The sequence below is a fragment of the Nothobranchius furzeri genome, chromosome 5, assembly GCF_043380555.1.
Source record: "Nothobranchius furzeri strain GRZ-AD chromosome 5, NfurGRZ-RIMD1, whole genome shotgun sequence".
Taxonomy (NCBI): Eukaryota; Metazoa; Chordata; class Actinopteri; order Cyprinodontiformes; family Nothobranchiidae; genus Nothobranchius; species Nothobranchius furzeri.
The window spans coordinates 32,784,190-32,808,893 of NC_091745.1; the positions used below are offsets into that span (position 1 = coordinate 32,784,190).

The 24,704-nt window shown below is 43.4% G+C and overlaps 1 protein-coding gene across 1 annotated transcript in view; it reads right to left on the bottom strand.

The window, feature by feature from the left end:
• The window catches only part of nbeal2 (neurobeachin-like 2), a 458,076-nt gene that overhangs the window by 173,790 nt on the left and 259,582 nt on the right, over positions 1–24,704 (bottom strand). Inside the window, exons 24-32 of the mRNA XM_070551909.1 lie at positions 23,097–23,188; positions 22,225–22,317; positions 19,933–20,028; positions 18,531–18,788; positions 7,788–7,947; positions 7,428–7,530; positions 6,934–7,084; positions 5,799–5,954; positions 5,558–5,717 (exon numbers count right to left, since the gene is read on the bottom strand). Of these exons, the coding sequence (XP_070408010.1) occupies positions 5,558–5,717; positions 5,799–5,954; positions 6,934–7,084; positions 7,428–7,530; positions 7,788–7,947; positions 18,531–18,788; positions 19,933–20,028; positions 22,225–22,317; positions 23,097–23,188 (1,269 nt within the window). The remainder of the gene's footprint in view (positions 1–5,557; positions 5,718–5,798; positions 5,955–6,933; positions 7,085–7,427; positions 7,531–7,787; positions 7,948–18,530; positions 18,789–19,932; positions 20,029–22,224; positions 22,318–23,096; positions 23,189–24,704) is intronic.

Sequence of the window (24,704 nt, forward strand, 5' to 3'; positions counted from 1 at the left end):
TAAGACATCACAATGTAACCATAGAAACATTACTTGGGGGGGGGTGTGTGTGTGTGTGTGCGTGTGCGTGTGCGTGTGTGTGTGTGTGTGTGTGTGTGTGTGTGTCTGCTCTGTCTTCTCGATCCCCAGTGAGTCGTGGAGGATGGCTGCTTATACTGAGCCAGGATTCTCTGGAGGTTTCTTCCTGTTAAAAGGGAGTCTTCCTCTCCACTGTCGCTTTATGCTTGCTTAGTATGAGGATTGCTGTATAGTCACTGACACTAGTCAGTGACTTGATGCAATTTGCTGGGTTCCTTATATAGGAAACGTTATTTCTGATTGGCTTAATGAACTGACCTGAATTGGAATGTTTATTATGTGAAGTGCCTTGAGACGACTCTTGTCGTGATGTTAATGACATGAGGAGTTATTTTGTTATATTTCATTTCTAGTTTTTACCTTTGTGGTCTATAGAATAGAATAACAAGGGCACCGAATGAAGGCGGCCCCCGTTTCGCGGCCCTTCGGCAGCCGGTGTGTCCCCGGCTTGATGCTGCCTGCAATTCGGCCTAGTTTTTACCTTATAATTGCTCCAGTGAGTAAAGGCTGACAGTGTCACATGAGTGAGTTATGGAGATCTTAGTTAGCCACAAGAGGGCGCTATTGTTTGAATTTCTCTGCTAGATTGTAAGTTGGTTAATTAAGATAAATGTGTTTTGCCTCATTCCCCCTTTCTGTATTGAATGAGAAGGTTCATTAGTATTTTACTTTAAGACATATGTGACATATGGTTAGTTAAGTACGGAGTGCTGGTATACTGGATCATTTTATATTCTCCAAGAGAATTTGCTGTCACCGGAATTGTTTCTTATCTTAATAATTTATTTATGTTTACTGTTTCAGACTGTTGTCAATGCTGTTAACGATTATCGTCAACCAAGATTAAAGATTTGGATCTACAGCAAAGGATGCATCTAGCCTCTTCCTGTATTCTAACAGATCCACCATATTGATAGCCACCTCACCTGGAAAGAGCTAGCTTTAACCAAACCCTCCTTTATAGCGTGTGTGTGTGTGTGTGTGTGTGTGTGTGTGTGTGTGTGTGTGTGTGTGTGTGTGTGTGTGTGTGAACTAGGGCTGGGCAATGTGACGATTTTAGACCGTTTTACGATCTACACATCTGACGGTCTGTCATTTTTGAGAGACCGTTTTATCACGATTCACAGCTCTGCTGTTGAATTTCTGCCTCTGAATGAAAAGGGAACTTACCTCAGGCGAATGACACGCCTTTGTTTGACCCTTAACCAATCAGAGTGAGTCATAGTAATATATTAGTGCCCTGCTTGTTTTCACCTGTGTGTGAACAAACATGGCTTCGGCCGCGGCTGAGAGCGACAGCGAGGTTTTCGTTCCGAAGAGGAACGCAGGGTTTCCTTAGCGCGCGGCGCTAACAACTTAGTGACGTGACATGTCTCGGAGAAAGCGTAAAAACACGTTGGACGCTTCTTCTGAAGCAGGAAAATAACACCGCTTCTTAAGCAGAGCACAACATCGCCTCGGCTCGTTCACCCTCTGCCGAGCCGGTGTCGGTACCGGACTGAGCTCGGTCACTGGGTCGATGGAGCTGCCCCGTGACTGCCTGATGGAAAACCAGCGGGTTTCATCAGACTCGTAGTTTCTTGTTTTTGCTGGGGACCCCCTGTATTTTACCGCTCCCTCCTGCAGTCTTCCCCTATTAACATTTAAAATGATTCTGTAAACTCCGTGTATCAATAGAAACAATCTCTGCCAGCTGCAGTAAATGTAGTCTCCAAATAATAAGAGGTGCATTCACCTGTGTACCTCCTTTGATCCACATTAGTGATATTTTCAGCACCAGAACAGGGAAGCAAAGAAAGATTCCTGAGTTTGTTAGTAATTTTATTTATTAGGTGCATCTAACCTGTTCTATTTTTCTCTGAAATGAGATCATATCAGTGCTTCTATGGGTTGTCTCCAATCTGCACTGGAAAATTTTACTTTGTTTAGAGACTTGTTGCAGAAAATATTCAGAATGCGCAGTTTTTTGCTACCACAAGCGATCTCTGGTACAGCCGCACATCAGAGCCGTATTTGAGCTTAACTATCCACTACATGAGCAACTGGGAGCTACATAGTATTTTGAACAAGTTAATGTTTGCACAATACGTTTGCAATTGACATGTTTGCACTTTAAATATGTTTACGATTTTAGTTTATGTTAAGTTACTTGAAAAACAAGAAAAACTGATTTTTGTAATTGTTTCTCTCAGAGCTTTTATCATCTCTGGTGTGAGTTTAAAATATAAGTGTGTTAGCACTGTGCTGATTATCCCTAATATGAATAAATGTTTATTTATTCAATGTTTCTCTTCTTTAATACGCAATTGAAGTTATGCTATTCATGGATAAAAAATCGTGATAAAATCGAAATCGTGAAAAAATATTGGAAAAATCGTGATATTCTATTTTTGCCATATCGCCCAGCCCTAGTGTGAACCAGTTGTTAATAGCTGTTCTATGACTTTCTGCCTCTCTGTCCTGTTTGCTCCGGTTGAAAGATACCCAAAACCACACCCCCTTCACGTGGTCTCTCTCTCTCTCACACACACACACACACACACACACACACACACACACACACACACACACACACACACACACACACACACACACACACACACACACACACACACACACACACACACACACAAGTTCACTGTGTGTGTTTGTGTGTGTGTGTGTGTGTGTGTGTGTGTGTGTGTGTGTGTGTGCTTTATGCAGTGTATGTTTACGAACACATTTGACTATCGCGGAATTGTATTTTGAAATGCTTTATTTTGTTAAATTTACCGGCCTGCCTCTTATGTCTAGGTTTGACTTCTTGCCAGAATTGACGCGGTTCACCCGCGGCTCGCGAAAAAAATAGAGCAGACGCCGAAACGATCGCTGCACGGCGCGGGCTGGAGCGCCAGCACGCGGCGGCGCGCGGCGGCCCATGTGGTCTATAGAATAGGATAACAAGGGCGCCGAATGAAGGTGGCCCCCGTTTCGCGGCGCTTCGGCAGCCGGTGTGTCCCCGGCGTGATGCTGCCTGCAATTCGGCCTGCTCCCCCCCGGGTCCTTACAACATGCAGGCCATGGAAATATGGAAGACTGCAGCCAATCACCTTCTCGGCTGAGCGCACAATGCGTTGCAGTCTCCATCTGTCCCTGACAGTAGCCCCAGCGAACCACACTGTGATGGAGGAGGTTAGGGTGGACTCAAGTGTGGCAGTGTCGAACTGCACCATCATCTGGACTGGCAGCTTTACTTTCTTCAGTTGTCGCAAGAAGAACAACCTCTGCTGGGCTTTATTGATGATGTCGCTGAGGGTTGGCTCCCACGTGAGGTGCTGTGTGATGCAGGTGCCCAGGAAACGAGAGGAGTCTGTGATGATGATAGGAGTGTTGTTGAAGGCAAGGGGAGGCAGGGGGGCTGTGACTTTCCTGAAGTCCACCATCAACTCTACTGTCTTCTGTGTGTTAAGCACCAAGTTATTGTTACTGCACCAGGACACCAGCTCGTCAACCTCCCTCCTATATGTAGACTCATCACCATCCGTGATGAGCCCGATAACGGTGGTGTCGTCCGCAAACTTAATCAGTTTGACGGTGTCATGGCTGAAGGTGCAGCATTTGGTGTAGAGGGAGAAGCGCAGTGGAGACTGTGGAGCTCCTGTGTTGGTAGTTTTGAAGTCCAATATGGACTTCCCCAGCCGCACGGATTGCCTACGGTCCGTCAGGAAGTCGGTAATCCACCTGGAGGTGGAGTCGGGTACGTTGAGCTGAGCGAGCTTGACCTGGAGCAGAGCAGGGATGATGGTGTTTAACGCAGAGCTGAAGTCCACAAACAGGATCCTGGCATAGGTTCCTGGTATATCCAGATGTTGGAGGATGAAGTGGTGGGCCAGGTTGACAGCATCATCTACAGACCGACTGGCTCTGTATGCAAACTGCATGGGGTCCAGGAGGGGGGAGGTAGAGGACTTGAGGAGTATAAATAAACGAACCGAGCAGAATACTGATGGCGTAGCATCAGTGGACGTAGACGCATGTTTCAACCAGCTGGACTGGATGGGGGGAGAGGTAAACTGCGAGTGCATCACAGGGACTGAACTGATGTTTCTGAGCAAAACTGCAGGAAGTCTGGCTGTTTACGTCCTCATAATAAAAAAGTGTACACCCACACCCTCCACGGGTGAGACGGTTGCAGCACTCATGCAAGTGTCTCTTTCTTTTTGTTCCGATTTTTAATGAAGCCCATCATCTTTTTTACTCAGTAACGACTGAAAATTTAGCAGTTTTAAAGATTTTAAAAATGACTTAAAAAGTATAAATACACAAAAAAGCTACTCAATTACAGTAACGTGACTAAATGTAATTCGTTACTTTCCACCTTTGATAAAAATAAAAGACATTTTTAAAAAGTAGCTATCGAACTAGTGAACTTATGAAAAATGAAAGAATATTTTGGCTAAAATATTTTCCTTCTCCATGCCAGTTGGTGGCAGTAATGCAGAGATTTGCTGTCTGGCCACTGCCAATGTGGTCCAAGAGAAAGCCAATAGGCCAATGAAGGAGGAAGTAGGGAGAAGTAGGACAGAACCCACCAATCAGAAGACAGAGCCGTTCACTCACAGGCCCCGCCCCTAGTGTGTCCAGATCCCCACAAACCGAGCAGGCAGTGAGGTGGCCATGAGCATGTTTATCAATGGCCACAGTGTGGTCGCAGGTTTGACAGTTGTGCAGATCCTTGTGCGCTCAGACACAGTTTGCACTGTCAGTGTACAAATGCCAGTTTTAGCTTCCTCACTCGTGTCACATTGACACAATGTTTGACGTGCACACAAAAACCATGTGCACGTGTTTTGGCATGACACTACAAGCATCAAACTCATTTATAACTGTGGTAATGCGCACATGGCCACATGGGAAAGGGAGACAAGGACGTGGCAGATGCGAGAGATGAGGTTGAGGCAGTAGATATGCAGCAGAAGCACTGGAGCGAGAACACAGCAGCTGCTTCAAATGTCTGATCAGGACACAGACAAGGGTTCTCTAATCCCAGCGGGAGATGCCGACTGCAGGAAGCAACAAAAACAATAAATAAAACTTGCCTTTTTGTTGTGTGCGGCCTATTGTAGCTGCAATACCTATTCTAAACTGCATGGCACTAAAGACTTGAAGAATATTACATACTGAGGCTTTAAAGTAACTTTGGTCATTTTCAAAATAAAAGTCCTAAGAGTTTTATTTTGAAAGATTAGAAGTGTTTGCTCAGCTGTAAGATATTTCCAATTTACACGTTTTAACTTCACTTCACAACAACTGTCATAAAGGCAATTAGGTTATTTACAGATGACTGAAAATGCGACATTTACAGTTAAATTTCATTTTAAAAACAGACGTTATAGAAAATCAAGGAATGATAATAAATAATAAATCAATCAATATATCATTGTCTTATTGTTTGGTGGCCTTCTCGTTTGTTCTAGTTAGTTTAACCTTTTTGTATTACCTGTAGCAAGGACCTGCTCATAAAAACAGCGTACTGTTGTCAGGGTTACGGGGACGTCTTCAAGAAAGCAAACCAGGCCAAGATAGCCAGAATCCCTCAGCCTGATGCTCTGCTTGTTGCGCTCAGATACTTTTTCACTCTTGAGGATTTTGTATAAAACCTGCAACAACACAAATTGTTTTGCTAAAATCTGAAGGGAGAACAGTTGGAGATGAACAGAAGTCAGATGAGTTGTTCTCACCCTGAATATCCTCTTTCTGGCCTCGTCTCCAAAGCTCGGAGTAAGCAGCAAACAGTACAGCTGCTCCACACCCCACTCGATCAGCACGGCCTCCACCTGCTCACGACGAGGGCTGCTCGTCAAGAGCTCATACAGCACATCTAAGGCGTTCACCACCTGACAGGAAATAAACCAGCAGGAAATATGGCTGAGGGAGGATAAAAGTAGGGATGTGAATCTCAGAGTAACTCACGATTTGATTCGATTCCGATTCTTGGTGTGCCGATTCGATTCTGAATCGATTCTCGATTTAAACCGATTCACAATCAATATTAACAAAGAGTGTCAGCTCCAGGATGAGCTACTTTGTTGTGCAAGTTAGTTAAAGCTACGGGACATTTTTTATTTTACTTTAAACTGGTCGTGCTTAAAAAGCTAATTTACAAGGTAAAATAAAGTGATTCTAAAACTAAACAGAAACAATCTATTGACCAAAAGGCAACATTTATTTTTGCTTACCTTGTAAAATATAACTAATCTGTAGTTACCTAGCAGTAGCTTTGAAAGTAATACGGTCAAATACTTTTCAAGTATGTGTAGAAACAAGTTTAACATTTGAGTCTGAAACCTGTTTAAAAAAACAGTGCCTCAGATTTCTTACAAAGGAAAATGTGTTCTCTCGTTTATCAGTAACTTCACATAAACACGCGAGTAATCCTGAGTACTCACTTATCAATTTAGAAAATAAAAATGAGAATATCTCAAATTTCTGAGTATGGAAAAAAAATTACATTCAAGCGCCCTCTTATCAGCAGATTCAAAAATAAATCATCCCAATGTATGCGACCACAAAAGTAAACGGAGTACTGACTCTCCTAACAAAGGCCAAAAAACATACAAACGTGCATCTCAAACCTGTAACGTGCCAAACATTTGTGTTCCTGGAATCGATTCTGAACCTTTATAAATATGAATCCCGATTCAGACTTGAATAGATTTTTTTCAGCACCTCTAGATAAAAGTATCAGGAGTAGCAGAAACAAGCCGTAACTTCAACTTAAAATAAAAACGTCAGATGACAGAGGAATGTCTTAACTGGTAAATTAAAAGCTCAACCTGCTTGAATAGATTAGAAATGTCTTCATAGTAGCACTACCTGATGCTCCTCTCCAACAGTAAGAATGTAGGCAAGGACGCTGTGGAGTTGCTCTGGTGATGGGGACTTGAGGAAATCTTTCAGCAGGGTGAAGAGAGACATCTGAATTGTCTTTTTCTCCTCAGGCAGAGGGCTGCCATCTCTTTCCACACTGTGACCAAAAGCAGAAACTGAAAATTAAAGCTAGAAAACAAACCTGAAATAGGCAGCAACTATCTGTCTGAAGCTGTTTTTAGCCTGTGTTCCTGACTTTGCGCCTATGTATTTGCACACATTTATAACTGAGGTGGTTACTATGGCAACACTTATGAGCCACTCTCAATGGCAGTAACTTTTCTTTTGACATCAGCTCTCTTTACATTTATTATACAGCTCGTTAAATAAAATCTAGGCATTTTGGCATAGTTTAATAGATAGGTTTTAGTAGAAGGACTGATATGAGTTGAACTCTGACTTTAGGACAGAATCTTTAGAGTTATTTAATATTGGTTTACCTGTAGTACAGCCGAATGGTATCCAGAATATACTGAACTCCATACTTCTTCTTAATGCTCTGCTTGCTTTTGTTGATCACAGATGCCAGGTACTGAACATGTGCTTTAGATGGGAAAATAAAATAGCTGTCATCTTTCCTCAGGCTGACATTTAGAAAAGTCAAACGAATATGTAAGGTTGTGTTGCAAAAACACAGAAATTCACAGAACACTGGCCGGATTTTACATGGCATAATAAAAAACATTCTCTCTTTTGACTCATTTTGTTCTTGGGGTAGTTAGAACAAACAGCATCAGCAAACACAAAGAGATTTACAGGTGCATTCATATGGGATATATGGGGTGTTGCTTGTGCCTTACCCAAACAAACAGCAAAATTGCTTTTGGTCCAGATGCGGAAATTGAAGAGCAGGTGCTGGTAGAGCTGCTGCAGCAATTGGTTATTGCCCTCGTTAAAAACCTGCTCCAGCAGCAGCTGACATGCCATCAACACATTCATGTCCATCATGTCTCCTGGAACCTGCAGGAAACATCAAATGTTTCACATCAAAAATCAGTAAAAAAAGACGGTTTTGGGCCTTCAGGCCCGTAGCATGAGGGATAATCTGGTGTTTGCAGGCCTGCCAGAGCAGGCGGGAGGGGCAGAGAACTGCGAGCAAACAATAAAAAAACCTTCTCCAGACCCAAATGAAGATACCCGAAGAAACGGTAAAAACATCACCTTTCACCGGGTACATCGCCTTGGAGCTAAAAGAGGGGACAGCAGAAGACCTCGTCCCATCGTGGCTAAATTTGAACATTTTAAGCAGAAGGATCTTGTTAAAAGTCACGGAAGAGAGCTCAAAGGAAAAGATTTCAGCGTAAATGACCAGTTCCCGAAGGAGATTCTGGATCGGCGCTGAGTCCTATTTCCGCTGCGCAAAAAGTTTATCCAGGATGGGAAGAGAGCTGTTCTCTCGGTGGATAAGCTTTATGTGGACAATAAGCTTTACAAGGAGCGAGGAGTGACTGACTGGCTGTATTAGCCCAACATCAGGTCAGACATTTACTATTCTTATCAGGATTCACCTGGTTTGATCACGTCAGGATTAAACAGCTGCTGAATCCGTTTTCTAGATGATGAGATCACCTGTTCATCACCACCTTACACCCCATACACTTTTCTTTTAGTTCTTTATTCTTTATAACCTGTATCTGTATTTTCCCTTCCTCTTTACCTGCTTCTGCACCTTTACACCTGTACGGCACAACCACACAACTTTCCAACACTGCATCAGACTACACACACACACACACACACACACACACACACACACACACACACACACACACACACACACACACACACACACACACACACACACACTTATATATAAAATCCACAGCATGTTACGGATGCCAGGCTGGCCTGTGGAGAGAAGCAGCCAGAATCATTTGCAAGTCCTGCTGAATAAGCCTGACACCGCCCCTCCTCCTCCTCTCTCCCGGGCTGCTGAGGAGCACAGCTGCAAGGAATCTTCACTGATTGCCAATACCTGTATAAAAAGGCTGTGCCTTCAGCAGTCTGGGAGGCAGCAGTGCAGGGGTTATGCTGTCCTCCAGGATTTGTTTAGCTTCAACCCCTTTTTGTTTGGATCTGTTTGAGTTTTAAACCTTTGTAGTTTTTAACTCTTAGTCAGAAGTTGAGGATAATCCAGTGGGATCTTTTGTGTGTTTGGGTTTTAAGGTTAACCTCATCTGTGGCTATTTTACTGATCTCGGTTGTAAACACCTTCCGTTGTGGTAAAGCTTTTAAAATAAGTTTTTACCAGGTGTTTTATAGCTGATAATTTGCTTTGTAATGTTAACCTTTTAGAGAAATCAGTTTGCTTGTGTTTTTTAATATCCTTTTGTACAAATTAACCCATTTTAAACTCCTCCACCAGTTCTTATGTTGCCCCTTCCTTCACATTTTTACCAACACATGTCGGGGATGTAACAGCACAACATCATAATTTATGCGTCAAATACTACAACCACAAACACTGTTGGATCTTTATTATTATTATTATTATTATTATTTACGTTTCTGTTATTTATTAACATACTATTTTATACATTTATATACTTATTCCATCTTATTCACATGAAGGCATCATATTATAGCTACTCACACACACATCTATGGGTGCACTAAGATTTGTCTCATGGAACGTACATGGAGCTGGCTCCATAGAGAAAAGATTAAAGATTTTTGATCAGCTAAAGAGAGTGCAAGCAGACGTAATATTGTTACAAGAGACTCATAGATCTGCCACATCCACGGATGAACTTAAAACACCTGAGTTTCCCAGCATGTTCTCTGTCTGCTATAACTCTAGGCAAAGAGGTGTAGCTATTTTAATACACAAAAACAATTTCACAGTACTGGACTCAGTCTTTGATCCAGAGGGTAGATTTATAATGATAAAATTATCTGTACAGAACCAAAGCTTATGTATTGTCAGCATATACTGTCCAAATATTGATGACCCTCCATTCTTTCATAATTTTTTCTCTGTACTCTCCGAACACTTGGACTGTCCACTTATACTTGGAGGTGATTTTAATTTTTGGATGAATTCTTTAACAGACAGGCTCAGTACAGCTGGGACTCAGCGCAATTGGCAATCCACTAACATAGTTAAACAGTACATGAGTGATTATGGGCTTTGTGATGCATGGCGATGTCTTCATCCTAACCGTAGAGAGTATACTTTTTTTCTCACACGTCCGCCACTCTTACTCACGTTTGGATTATTTTCTAGTCAGCAGCTCATTGTTGGCTGACATTTCAGACACCGAGATTCACCCCATAGTTGTCAGTGACCATGCTCCGGTTTCTTTAACTCTGGTAAATAAGAAGACAATCCCACCAAGCAGAAACTGGAGGTTTAAAGACGAAGGTTTTATAGAATTTTTAAAAAAGGAGTGGGCTTCATATTTAGAACATAATGACCTGCCTGGAACATCAGCATCTATTCTCTGGGAGGCAGGAAAGGCAGTGATGAGAGGTAAAATAATCTCTTTCTCATCACATAGGAAAAAAACAGAAAACAAACATATTCAGGAGTTAGAGGAAATCATCAAGTCTTTAGAGGCATCCACAGAAGAAGAGTCAATGAGCAAATTACGTAAAGCTAAACTAGAACTTCATGGAATTATTGACAAAAAGACACAATTTTTAGCACAAAGACTACGAATAGAAAACTTTGAACATGGCAATAAATCAGGTAAAATTTTAGCTAGCCAATTAAAAATAAAGAGAAAATCACCATATCTGCTGTTAAAGACTCAACCGGGAATATAGTTTATGACCCTCAAAGCATAAACAACACTTTAAGAGACTTTTACCAAACTTTGTACTCACCACAGATAAACCCATCAGATAATGAGATCAATGAGTTCCTTGATAGGATAATACTTCCTAAATTATCAGACAGCCAAGTTACAGTCTTGGACTCGCCACTAACATCAGCGGAGCTCCAGGAAGCCCTTAAATCCACGACGAATAGGAAAGCTCCAGGTCCAGACGGGTTTCCAGCAGAGTTCTACAAAGAATTCTGGATCATTCTGGCTCCAACATTTTTCAGAATGGTGAGGGAAATCGAAGAGAGCGGCAGATTACAGCCAAACATGAATTCAGCCAATATTAGTCTCTTGTTAAAACCAGGCAAAGACCCAGCATTTCCTACCAGCTATCGCCCAATTTCCCTTATTAATGTTGATCTCAAAATAATTTGTAAAGCCCTGGCCAAAAGATTAGAGAAGGTAACCCCCTTCATAATACACCCTGACCAAACTGGTTTCATCAAGGGTAGACAGTCATCCACAAACTCACGTAGATTACTTAATTTGATAGATTTCTCTTACATTAGAAACATAGAAACTAGTATATTATCTCTAGATGCAGAAAAGGCTTTTGATAGAGTTAACTGGAAGTTCTTATTTGCAACTGTACATAAATTTGGTTTTGGGAACTTCTTTATAAACATGCTACAAACATACAGTTCACCAACAGCACGTGTCAGGACGAACGACAAAATATCAGCTAGCTTCTGTCTTCAGAGGGGCACCAGGCAGGGATGCCCACTCTCCCCCTCACTGTTTGCTATCTTTATTGAACCACTAGCAGCAGCAATTGGGCAAACAACAGGTATTAAAGGGATAAAGTGTAAGAAAATAGAACATAAGATCAGTCTTTATGCAGATGACGTTTTACTCTTTCTCCAGAATTCTCAATCCTCCCTCTGCTATTCAATAGAACTGATGAACACTTTTTCAAAAATTTCAGATTACTCTATAAACTGGTTAAAATCCACAGTTCTACCAATTAATTTCTCTTTTGTCAATTTACTTAATACACATTTGAAGTCAGGGAATATCACATACCTGGGAATTAATATCTCCCCCAAGTTAGCAGATCTAACCAAACTAAACTACATCCCACTTTTAAAGAAAGTGGAAGATGGTCTTTCAAGATGGGAATCCTTACCAATATCACTCATGGGGAGGGTTGCTACAATTAAAATGATGGTCTTACCAAGAATAAATTACTTATTTTCAATGATCCCAAACAAACCACCAGCTGACTGGTTTAGATCTCTGGACTCCTCAATTACCAAATTCCTTTGGCAGGACAAACCTCCACGAATTAGCTTAAAAACGCTCTTTATCTGGCCTTAAATCAGCAAATTTGTCTCCTCTTCTTTCTAGGATCACATCCGATATTCAAAGATGGGGTAGTCTTCCCCCTTTCTTTGATCGGTAAGATTAATGTTGTTAAAATGAACATCTTACCAAAATTTTTATTTTTATTTCAGTCAATTCCCTTATTTCTGCCGAAACATTTCTTTGCTTCACTGGACAAGATTATTGGTTCTTTCATTTGGGGAGGAAAGCCGCCCAGGGTTTCTAGAACTTTGCTGCAGCAATGCAGATTTAGTGGAGGACTTGCATTACCTAATTTTCTAGCTTACTACTGGGCCGCTCACATCCATAAACTTTGCTACTGTCTAAAATCTTCTGGTTCCTTGTGGTGTAAATTGGAGCTGTCATGTAAGGGCTCTTCTTTACCAGCTTTGCTCTATTCTTCTTTACCTGTAAAACCCTCTCTGTATACTGATAATCCGGTGGTTCTTAACACTCAAAATCTGATTTCAGTTTAGACGGCACTTTAATTTTCTAATGCCATCTTCCTCGGGTCCTCTAAGCGACAATCACTTGTTTCCCCCTTCTCTTTTGGACTCGACATTCTCAGTGTGGCGTGACAAAGGTATAGAACAGTTTAAACATTTATATGTGGATGGTGTATTCGACAGTTTTTCCAATTTGTCTTCTCGTTATAATCTCTCTACTACCCATTTGTTTCGCAATTTTCAAATTCGAAATTTTGCTGCCAAGTGTTTTCCAAATTTCCCCTCTTTACCTCTGGAACAGCAGTGGGAAACTGGTATGTTTTTGTGTTTAGTTGTCTTGTTGTTGTTATTTATCTAGAAAAATGAAGAAAGGTTAATTGTATTTTGGTGACTGCAGGTACTGTTGTTTTTCTTCTTTCAATAAAAAAAAAAAATATATATATATATATATATATATATATATATATATATATATATATATATATATATATATATATATATATATATATATATATATATATATATATATATATATATAAACGCTTCAGAAGACCAAAGACAGAGGAGGACTGGATTTACCCAACTTTTATTATTATTTCTTAGCCAACAGGCTGCAATATATACCAAGATGGTTGCAAGATAACCCACTAGATGAGTCCTGGTTAGATTTAGAACAGACACGTTGCAATACGATAGAGCTTTCAGACTTACCATTTAGTAGCTCAAGCATAAGGAAACATGAAGGCTTCAAAAGTATTAGTATCAGCACCTCTCTGACAGCATGGTGGGAATATCTAAAAATGACAGAGTCTTCACTAGTACCATGCAAACGCACGACTATCTGGAATAATCCTGATATTTTTCTAAATAATAAAATGATGAACCTTCCGGACTGGAAAAATAAAGGAATCCTATACCTGGACCACATATATGAAGGATTGGACTTCATCCCATTTAATAGAATAGTCTCCCAATTTGGAATAGATAAGAATAGCTTTTTAGAATACCACCAAATTAAATCTGTAGTCAAACAAAAATTTAAGCTCAATAAAATAGAATTACAAACACCACCAAGGGTATTAGACTTCTATAATCTCAAACCCCCCAAACTACTGTCTAAAGCGGGGTGGGCAACTCCAGTCCTCGAGGGCCGGTCTCCTGCATCTTTTTGTTGTTTCCCAGTTCCAACACAGTTAATTCACCTGTTCAGCAGCTCATCAAGCTCTGCAGAAGCCGGTCAATCACCTGCTGATTGAAATCAGGTGTGTTAAAAAAAAAACCACACACACTTAGGGCCTTGGGAGTGAGCACATCCAACAGCATTTGGCAGGGGGATTTCTCAGCCTCATCCCGGGTGCCGGTGCCCACTTCCAATTTTAAACTACACTTAGACACTGAGGGCTGTGGGTGCAAGTGGGGTGGTGCGGTGGCATCAGCTGGCATATGCCAGACAATGCCCGCACTGCCCGCTCACCACAGCCATGGAATACTCCTCATCAACACTCACTAACACTATATTGGAGCAGGCGGAGGGAGACTAGGGGTCTTAGCACACCTCTGTTGTTGCTTGACTTCCTGGGGCTGGAGGCTAGGAGGGAGATCCGGCCGTCTGGTTGGGGTCTGGGGTGGTGGGCTGCTGTGCTCGGCGTTGGGCGGGGGAGCCTGCTCATCAGCACCCCAGCAGAAAGGGTCAAACTCTTGGAACCGGTGATGGTTGTACCCAGTGTGCAGCAGTACCGGGACCAGAGTGAATAGGGTGTGTATGGGGAGCATGAGTGGGTGTCCGGCGTGCATTTTTGTAAGTCTTTGGTTGTATGTGTATGTGTGAGCATGAGGGAGGGAGTGTGTGACTGTGTTTGTGTATGACTGTATATGTCAGGTGGGGCCTTTGACTCCTCCCCTCTCCTGGGACCTCCTTTGATGATATAGATCTTCATCTCCCCTCCCCCTGCCACACCTGGTGTGGGGTGTGGTGTCTAGGTCTGCCTGGGTCGTGGCAACCGGGTCTGGGGGTTTAAGATTTTTGGCATCTGCCTGACCAATCCCGGTGGCTGGCTGGTGGGGTCCAGGTCCCTGGGCTCTGCTGGGTCCCCGGCGGGGGTGGTCGCCCCTGGGTCCCGGGTCATTGGGTCCCAGGCTCGGCCGGCTAGGGGGTGGGAGGCTGCGGTCGGGCCTGTGGGCTTGCTGCTGATATCTCCCGGGACTCTGCCGGCTGCTGGTTGTGGCCCCCCGGGGCGATCCTCTGCACCTCTCGAGGGGGGCGGGGGCTTTTCTGGTCGCAGTCTCCCTGGAGTTCCTGTGCTCTGGGGCAACTCCTGGATCTCTGGGACTTGGAGCTCCTTCCATCTCCTACGCATCTTTGGGGGGCGGATATGTGGTCCCTCACACTCTCTGTTGGACACTCCTTTAGAGAAACCTTACATAAACAAGCGCGTGTACACACACAGGTGCTCACATGATGCTCTCAAAAGTATGGACTTGGGCACGTTCAACACAGGTCTTAAGACTATGGTGGGCACTTAATGCACTGTGATTTATTATCGTGATTGTTCAGTTAAACAATGTTGATTATATATTTCTTCATCAGGTTGACGCAGTGATAGCTTGCTCCCGATGTATTGTTGTTGTGTCTCGTTTTTTTCTCTCTCTCTCTTTCTGCAGGTCTAGAAGCAGATTCTTGTTCATTATTGTTTATTTTTGTGGAACACCCCCCATCTTTTGTCTCTTCCTTTCTCTTTCACCTCTGTCTCCATGTCTGGTCGGAATTGCAAAGCATTCAAAAACAACAACAATAAAGTTTTAAGTATCAGGCGTGACATTAAAAGCAGACGCTTTGATGCTCCACCTGAGAGTAAATCTGTAAGGCTTGTTACCAGCATTCAGACATCAATTCTGTTTGCTTCACAGCCAGACAGGACACACACACACACACACACACACACACACACACACACACACACACACACACACACACACACACACACACACAAGAAAAATCAGTAAAACCCTTTTTTCACCCTCTTTAAAACATGTTTGTTAATGACTCAGCATCAAATATTCTTTTTTGCTGCAATAACTTCTGCCAAATGTACACAATGAAACCCCAAGTGTTAAATAAGCAGTGCCAGCATATGGGAACAGTGTCAATTCAATGAAACAGTGCAAAATACCTGCCTTTCTCCTGCTGTGTTGGTGTTAACTGGTGTTAAAGCAGATTTTTATAAATATCTTCTAAGAAAGCAAAGAAAAAACATTTTTTAAGTAAATTTTTTGACATTTTATCTTATTTTTGTTGTCTAAAAAAGAAAAGCAATTCTTCTCTAGAAAATAAAATGACAGAATAAGGTAGGTGAAATATTCTTAAATGTAATCCAAATGTCCTTGTTTCGAGTAAAAAATCTGCCAAAGGGGTAAGCAAAATTTGCTTGGCTAGAACTCTAAAAACCAGCAAAATAATCAAATTAGAAGTTTATTTGCTAGTTTTTAGAATTCTAGCCAGCAAATATTTTTTCCCCATTGGCAGATTTTTTACTCCTAACAAGGAAATTTGGATCATATTTAAGAAAGGTAAGCTCCGCCTTCTTTCTCCTCGGCTTCTTTAGTTGCAGAGAGCAAGGTGCATTGTGGGTAGTCATGTTTTTAGTTAGTTTGTTCTATTTTGGGGTATTAATGCATTATTCGGGGGGGGGGGGGGGGGTGTTCTCAGTTACTACTTCATTCACGGTTAATGTGGTGTTACTGGTTGTGTTATGTTGGCACCAAAAGTCAGGAGTTCGGTCAAAGGAATGGGACCGCTGTGCCGTTCCAATTTTTATTATTAAAGGGGTAGTTCACACTGAATGCTCTGCACTCAGTTCTGTGTGTTCTGCTTTCACTGGCTGTCTGCAGTCACGTTGTGTGTGAACAGAGCTCTCAAGTTAAGTGAGATTTCTGGGGGTGAAGGAACAAAAGATTTTCTATGCTTCGGCCGCTGCAGCCCCTCTACCTCGCCCTCTTTTCCCAACTGTTTTTGTTTATTTTATTTTACACCCACCTTGCTACAAATAATAATAACTACCTAATCCAGGGGTCAACAACCTGTTCCCATCAAAGAGCCATTATTACCCGTTTCCCACAGTAAAGAAAACAATGGGAGCCACAGCAGCCACGGCGTTGTGGGCGGGGCCTACCCTCAGACAGCAGAGAGCTGCTCACAACAGGTGACAGCAGCTGGTACCGGTCGCTCAAGTACGTCAAAGTTATCTTTCATAAGACGATAATCAATAAAACGATTTATATAAAGTGGATCCAGAAGTTGTAGCCCGTCTCTGACAACAATATTTTGATATTTTTCACCCTGTTGGTGGTTTTACTGAGCAGGTGCCACTTTTGTCATAGGTTTCTTTTTAAAACATGTTTAGACTGTTCAGAATACAAATCCAGGCTCTGTCACGTTTGATTGTTGTAATTAAACTTTGTAGGTGGGGAAGGTCAGAAAAGGATCCGATCATTTTGTTTTTCCCTCATTTACAGTGACGGAGATAACGGCGCCTGGCTCTGGTGTTAATCAAGTTAAATTTGCAACAATTTTCACAAGAAAACAGAACAGTTAAAAGCAGGGCTTGTGTTGTGTTGACCGGACAGTTCCCATATTTGACCGTTTATTTTGACGAAGGAAGAATAGAAAGAATTACCCCGACGCATGCAGACGAACTGACATTTTATTTGTTACGCACATCGCAGATGTAGCTAAATCACTCAAGAAAAGATTCCCATCTGAGCATCTGAGCTGGACACTGCTCAGCGCAGCTCGCTGTCAGCGTGTACTACATAAGGTGCACAGCGAGCTGAAGATGTGGAGAGGGGCTTGGAGCGCGTCGCAGAACCAGAGCGCATGCAGGAAGATTCCTCCCACTGAAGCGAGTGTTTTCCAAACCCAGTCTCTCAGAGAGACTTGTCACTTAGAAAATGTTCCCTGATTATGAAACTTTGGCTGAATAGCGCTTGTTCATGTCTCCAATGTGGCGACACATCCAGGAGCCATCTGAGGAGAAGCCCAGAATCTCGTCAGCTCAGGAAGCGCCGATATGATTACGCACAAGCGTGACCCGTCAACCCGGTCTCACAGTAGACCGGGTTGGAACTGTTCAGGTTTACGCAGACAATCTTTACATTTAGAATTGGCATACAGATGTAAAATTAATGCAGTAAAATAAAATTAATATTATTTAAATATCCATTCATTATTTTACAAGCACAGAGAGCCGCATGCGGCTCCAGAGCCGCGGGTTGCCGACCCCTGAGCTAGCACAAACTCTCAAAAGGATGAGTGTTCCGCAGCTTCGGCTGCAGGCCAAACCAGTGGGCCAGACTGACAGCTACACAGAGGGCGGGGCTTAGGATGAGCTCGCTGTTAGATGCAGAGCGCAGTGAACTCATCACTCGTAGCCCATAAAATATGGGTTTTGTTATTTGTGAGTGAGAAATCTCATATGTGGCGTGAGTGCGTGAAAAACAGGAAAATGCGCGAGTCCCACGCTCATTGCGTGAGGCTTGAGAGCTCTGGTGAAGAACAAGCTAGCTGTTACATACTCAAAAAGACATAAATAAATAAATGAGCATCACTTTTTCAAATAAAAAAATGTGATTTAATTCAAGAAAAGTCTTTGGACATCACAAATTACTAAGTTATTTTTGCTTTGATCTGCTCCACCTCCTCACCCCCGCCACGTGGACCTCAAGGGATAAACCATCAATCCTGCTCAGTGGTTAACTTTCCTCGTGGGGTCACCCATAAAGACAGTGGGAGGGTTAAAGGGATATTCCACCCAAAATTGAAATGTATCCCTTTAAGTTGTTTGGAAAGGCCACTGCCGCTTTAGCAGCACCCATTATTACACAGCAGCACAGTGGTCAACTCTTTTTTTTTGCTGGTAATCTGAAAGCCATTGAGTAAAAGGGCACCTACTTTGTTGAGCATGGCTCCTATGATCTTCGGCCCGTGGCATTGCAGCAAGATTTCCTGATTGATGTTGTGATGACGAATCAGGTTCTTCACCATCAGCAGGAAGGCAGCAATGCTGTTTCTCTCAAGTCTACTCTCTGAGGAAAAACAAAATTGTGCGAAAGATGGTTTAAGATTTCCTGTCTTTCCCACATATTTCTGCGCTACAAAGAACTTTATAGACACCTCATGATGAGAACAGCAGGGGCGGGATTTGGGCTGCTACTAGGGCTCAAGCCCCAGATGTTTTCTGAAAAATCTAATTTGACTTTTTAAGAGTAAAAAAAAATTCGCTTAGAAATGGCAAGGGTGCAGCTGCGTAGTGTAGCCTGCATACAGCCTGCTGGAGTCTTCGCAGTAGAAGAAGTGCTTCAGCAGCCTGCATGCTGTGCTGAGACCGGCTTGGGGAGGCTGAAACATTGATGTTAGGAAGGTTTTGTTTTGGGACTAAAAAACCCACAAATAATTGAAATCAAATGCTGGGTACAGATTTAATGAACAACCTCAACAATGACGGCCGCCTTTTGCAGATGTACACATATGTATAACCTCTCTCTCGCACTGTACCCTGGAAAAAAGTGCTGGTATGCTGAAAGGTTATATTTAGAAGTGGTGGTGGCACTGGTACCGGCCCAAAGCACTGCTCTCTTAAAGGATATGTCTGAGAATCTGATTATCAGAACCTGATCATCATGATCTGTTCCTGACGGCCGTTGTTTCTCTCACAGCTCACCGTCCTGTGCTGTTCTAGAGCAGCTGAGTACCTCTTGTGGAGTTTTTTTTTTAACATTTTAGTAAAAAGCTATTTTTAAAAATATATATAGCCATGTGCTCGGCTCCGTGCTTGGCGCTCCCCGACTGTGACAAGGAGTTCCATCTTGAGGTTGGTTTCTCAGCTCACTGTTTGAGTGCTGGTCTCTACCAGATTCATGACTGCGACAGGCGTGTCGTGGCCTATGCTAGTAAGCTCTTGACTGGACCTGAGTTGAAATACTCGGACTGTGAAAAGGCTTTGCTTTCCACCATGTGGGCAGTTAAGTACTTTGCGAACTACATTGGCGGACAGAAAATCATCATTGAGACACAGCACCAGCCGGTGACCTTCCTTAACAGTCAGCGCATCAGAGATGGTGTGGTGACCAATTCACAAATCGCTTCGTGGCTGCTGGCTCTTCAAAGTTTCGACATCGAGGTGCGCTACGCCCAGAACCACCGTAGCCCTCTTGGCATGGGTTTGGCTGCGTGCCAACATTGCTCGGACGACGCCATCACGTCAGTCCCACCAGCCAGGCCCCCTCAGGCTCTTCTAAACCACAACCACCACTACTACGACCAGTCGTACTGTGCGGGTTTACCGACCGTATACGTGGATGGCTGTGCTTTTCGGCACGGTTCTGCGCCTAGTGCGGGCGTGGGTGTCATCTGGGTAGACGGTGACCACAGGGAGTCCCGAAGTTACTCTCTGGGTGAGAAGACCTCACAGTATGCTGAAGTAGCGGGGATCGTGATAGCGCTACGCAGCGCTAGGGACCGTGGCTTCCGTGAACTGGTGATTTGCACTGAGTCAGACTACGCGCGTCTCAGTTTCTTATGTCATCTACCAACGTGGAAGAGTAACGGGTTCCAGACCGCTAGCCGGAAGCCCGTCAAAATCAGGCCCTCTTCAGGGCGTGTGACATTCTGGTGACTGCACTCGACATGCACATTTACTGGCGTAAAGTCAAAGGTCACTCTCGCGCACCCGGTCCTGAAAAGGAGTTGAACGATCTTGCAGACTCTTTGGCCAAACAGGGCGCGACTGAAGGTCCCCTGTGGGTTTTCGAGCCCGGGTGGCTTGAGGGACATGTGTGGTCTTTCCCTGATGAAAACCAGGTGTGTGTTGTTACTCGAGCTCGGGCTGCTAAAGCGTCCGTCTCGGAACCACCCAAAGGTGCGGTGGCCGTTCAACCTGCCTATTCGGATAGCGATCTTGTCAGTCTTCAATCCCAGGACCCTGCTATCAGCAGGATGATCAAGTACATTTCTGATCCTAAAACCCAGCTACCGACTTCCGTCGAGCTTGATTCCGTTCCAGAGCTTCGCTCTCTCTTTCGTGTGCGGTCCACGCTGAGGGTCGTCGAAGGGCTGCTGATGCACGCCGCCAAGCCTCCTTCGCCGCCTGTCCTTGTTACTCCAAAACCGCTGAGGAGGGGCATGATCTCGCAGGCTCATGACTCTCCGTCCGCCGGTCACAAAGGCGTCAAGGCCACGTTCGGTGCCCTGTGCCAGGTTGCTTATTGGCCGGGGATGCGTCGTGACATCTCGGACCATGTCGAGCGTTGCTTGGTTTGTTGTCAGTTTCAGCCGTCCAACCCTACGCACAGAGCTCCCCTACAAGAAAAAGGGCCGACCACTCCATGGTCGGACTTGCAATTCGATTGGGTGGGGCCTCTGACCAAATCCACCAGAGGGAGTAAGTACATACTGACTGTCACCTGCGCATTCACCAAATGGGTTGAATGTTTGCCAGCACCTGATGACACGGCTAAGACTACAGCGATCCTCTTGCTGAATCACGTTTTTGCCCGCTTCGGTTTGCCCACAAGGGTCGACTCGGACAGGGGTACCCATTTCACCTCTGACGTGATGAAACATCTTTGGGAACTGTTGGGTGTCAAGGCTAAGTTCCACATTAGCCACCGGCCCCAGTCCTCTGGACAGGTCGAAAGGGTGAACCGCACGGTTATTAGCATGCTAAAAAAGTACGTGAAAGCTAACCACCGAGATTGGGATGTGAAACTTCCGTTGGTCCTCATGGCCATACGCGCTACCCCTCACGAGTCTACAGGTGTCTCCCCGCTTGAAATGATGACGGGCAGACAGATTACCCTACCGCTTCACCTGCTGTATCAGCGACAGGTTCGGTCCGACACAGCCCCGGCGTGTACGAGCGGCCAATACTTGCAGGACCTGAGAACTCACCTGCTTGCAGCATTCTCGTTCGCACAGGCCTCTCTGGAAAAGTCAGCTGTAGGCAGAAAAACTTATTACGATAAGAAAGCCTCACATTCCGAACTCGATGTAGGTGATCAGGCCTGGTACTACATTTTCGCTCCCAAAACGGGTAACAATAATGCTACCTCGGGGAAGCTAGCTAAGAAACTTTTGCCCAAATGGTCAGGTCCATACCTGATAACAGATAAGATCTCTCCGGTCATGTATCAGATCAAGATCGCCGACAAAAACAAGGCGCCCGTCTACAAATGGGTACACAGGGACCATATCAAACTGCACAAGGGTCCCACAGATTTGGCCGATACCAACAACAACAATCCACCGACTTCAAAAGGGGGGTGATAAATACGTCCCGTTGGTTCCACAGATTTCTATCTCTGATTACACAAATTTGTCTGTTTGTGAGTGTACATGGTTGTCTTTCCTGTTATACGTCACGTGCAGACTTAAGGTGTGTTGAGACGGACGTGCTGTGGGCTCCTGGAGTCAGGTAACAGGCCAGGTAACAGTGAGTGGGTTAGGCCACATAGTACTGTTGTCCAAAATTTTATTTTTTTTTATCTTTACTAATCACAATTCCTTAGGGGTACATTAACATGAACATGATAACTAACCACTGATTTACATTTTAGTACTGATTTACATTTCTGTTTTTTTATAGTACCTTTGACCAGTTGATTTTAACAGTGAAAATTATGTTTGTGATTATCAATTCTTTGATTTCTCCTACGGGGCTATGACCAATTTTGCCCCTGTCCTGACAGCGTGTATTTACAGTGAGGATTCACTGATACCAGTTAGGTTCTTTCGTTTTTCTGCTTCTCGCATCATCCCTTTTTGCATCTAACACAGACAGGGCTGCATCCATTTCTTCACTTCATGGGTAATTACACATAAAACTAACACATAGTACAAAAGGCACTCATAGAGTTAGGTTTTTATTATTTTTGTTTCTTTGATGACATGAAATGCACTTTTGTCGTGTCTAGATTTAAGTGCCTACACTGTGCTCTCTCTCCTCTGCTGAACTTGTGAGGATCCTGCTTCCTGGGGGTGGATCCGTGACTCGTCATCTGCATCGACTACTCCTGGGTGGTGCTCCGGCTCGTTGGCCTTGGACGACTGTGGTTCCGGCATGGCTGCTGGGACACCTCATTCGTTGGGATTACTGTCAACTGCTCTTCCCTTTTTGTGGATTACGATAAGTACTCTTTCAAAGTTCAATTTTTATTTGGAATATTACCCTGCCTGCGGATACAACAATCGATTTTTAATTGGACTACTACCCTGTTCGTGGATACGTCCTAGATTTGCTCCTGCTTTGCTTTATTGCCCGTGAGGATATGACGTTGCTGTTGCTTCGTTTATGGCTTCCAGGGGGAATACTTAATAACCTGCTGACTTGTGTTCTTCCTGAGGAGTATGCGAGACTGTTCTCCGGCGTGGGGTTCGTACCTCACCACAGATGGCTGTTCCCTTGGGATCGCATCCTGTTCTGTTGTCAAGATTCTTCATAACTTGGGTTTGTTCAACGACCAAGTGGTCTCTTGAAGGACCACATTGACCTTGAAAAGGGGGGATATGTAAGGTTACGAAGTTCGTTGTTTTCAACTCCACACAGCTGCCCCCTGTGCACAATAACACCCGTGTAGAAAAACCAAGGTCGGGTGTTCCTCAGACTGTTTACATTCCAGGAGAAGAGTCCGAAGGAGAAGAAGAAGCTTTACTTAATCAAAGTACTTTATTTGTGATTAAAATTATTAAGCAAAACAGATGTTGATCAACAATAATCAAGTGAATGATCTGTGAAATAAATATGTCATGAGTTATGTTTAATGAAAACAGGACAACCGCACAGACATACTGACCCTCATCTCCATAGAAACGCATGACACATTGTTCCAACCAATCAGAGCTTTCGGCTGCCGCAGGAGAATCTGGTGTTGACTTCAAGTGTCCAATCCACTTTACTACAACTTATCAACAATTCAGAGATATAAAACAAGGCAACGCCATTTTAACCTCAGTTCCATTTTGACTTCAGTTCTAGTCACCGTCATCCTAAAGAAAAGCACAGCCTGGCCAGATGTGTTTTCGTCTTTAAACTAAGAACTGTGAAGTTGGAGATTTTCGTCGTTTAACAACCAGACGACATCCTTTCAAAATAAGAGCACCTGCCAACGCCGCCGATTAGTACCGGGGTCGACCCTCCAGACGGGCTTTGAAACGTTGTGACCGCTGCACCGACAGCTCCAGCGTACATCCGAGGTTCTTGGACCTGGCATTTCCTGATCTACCTGGGAGACCCCCCACTGGGTACGTACACGGCAAAATAGCGGCTCATGTCATCACTTTATAAGCCTCGTGATATCTAGTCATAACACAGACTACCAGATTCAATTACGTCATCCTAAAGAGTCTGAACCAACCACACACACACACACACACGCACCAACATAACATCCATATCCATTTTCATCCATCACAGAGTTAGTCCTGGTAGATATTTTAGAATTTATAATTACGAAATTAAAGATTCTCAAACGATCCCATCTCTCTCTCTTTTCTTGTCTCAAAGTCAATACAGAGTGTTTAATTAAACTCCCTGATGATAAAAACAGCCTATTCTTCTGTTTATAAAAAGTGATCTACTTACAGTGTATTAAAATACAACTCTAGATAGAGACATCACTTCAATTCCGTTACACTATAAACACATATGATGATAATATTCTTACCCATTTCATTGATTATCTCTACTGTAACCATTTCCATAATATTACTAATAACAGTTGTCATGTGCCCCACAAGTTTACATTTGAATTTAACATCTACATATAAAGCAACCCCTCCTCCCCTTTGATCCATTCTATTGGCATAATATAAATTATAACCCTTAATCTGAACATCAGTTACATCAGTTTCCTTTAACCAAGTTTCTGTCAGTGCAATTATACTGAAGCGTTTACTAACTTGATTCAAATAATCTGTTATTTTTTCTAAATTACACTTTATGCTACAGCTATTGAAATGAATGATAGTCAGTGCTTTATCTATCACAGGCCCTATTATATCATTATATTCTCCCACTTATGTTGTGTTGTCTGAAATCTGTTGCATATAAGTTTGAGGTGTTTTTTTGCA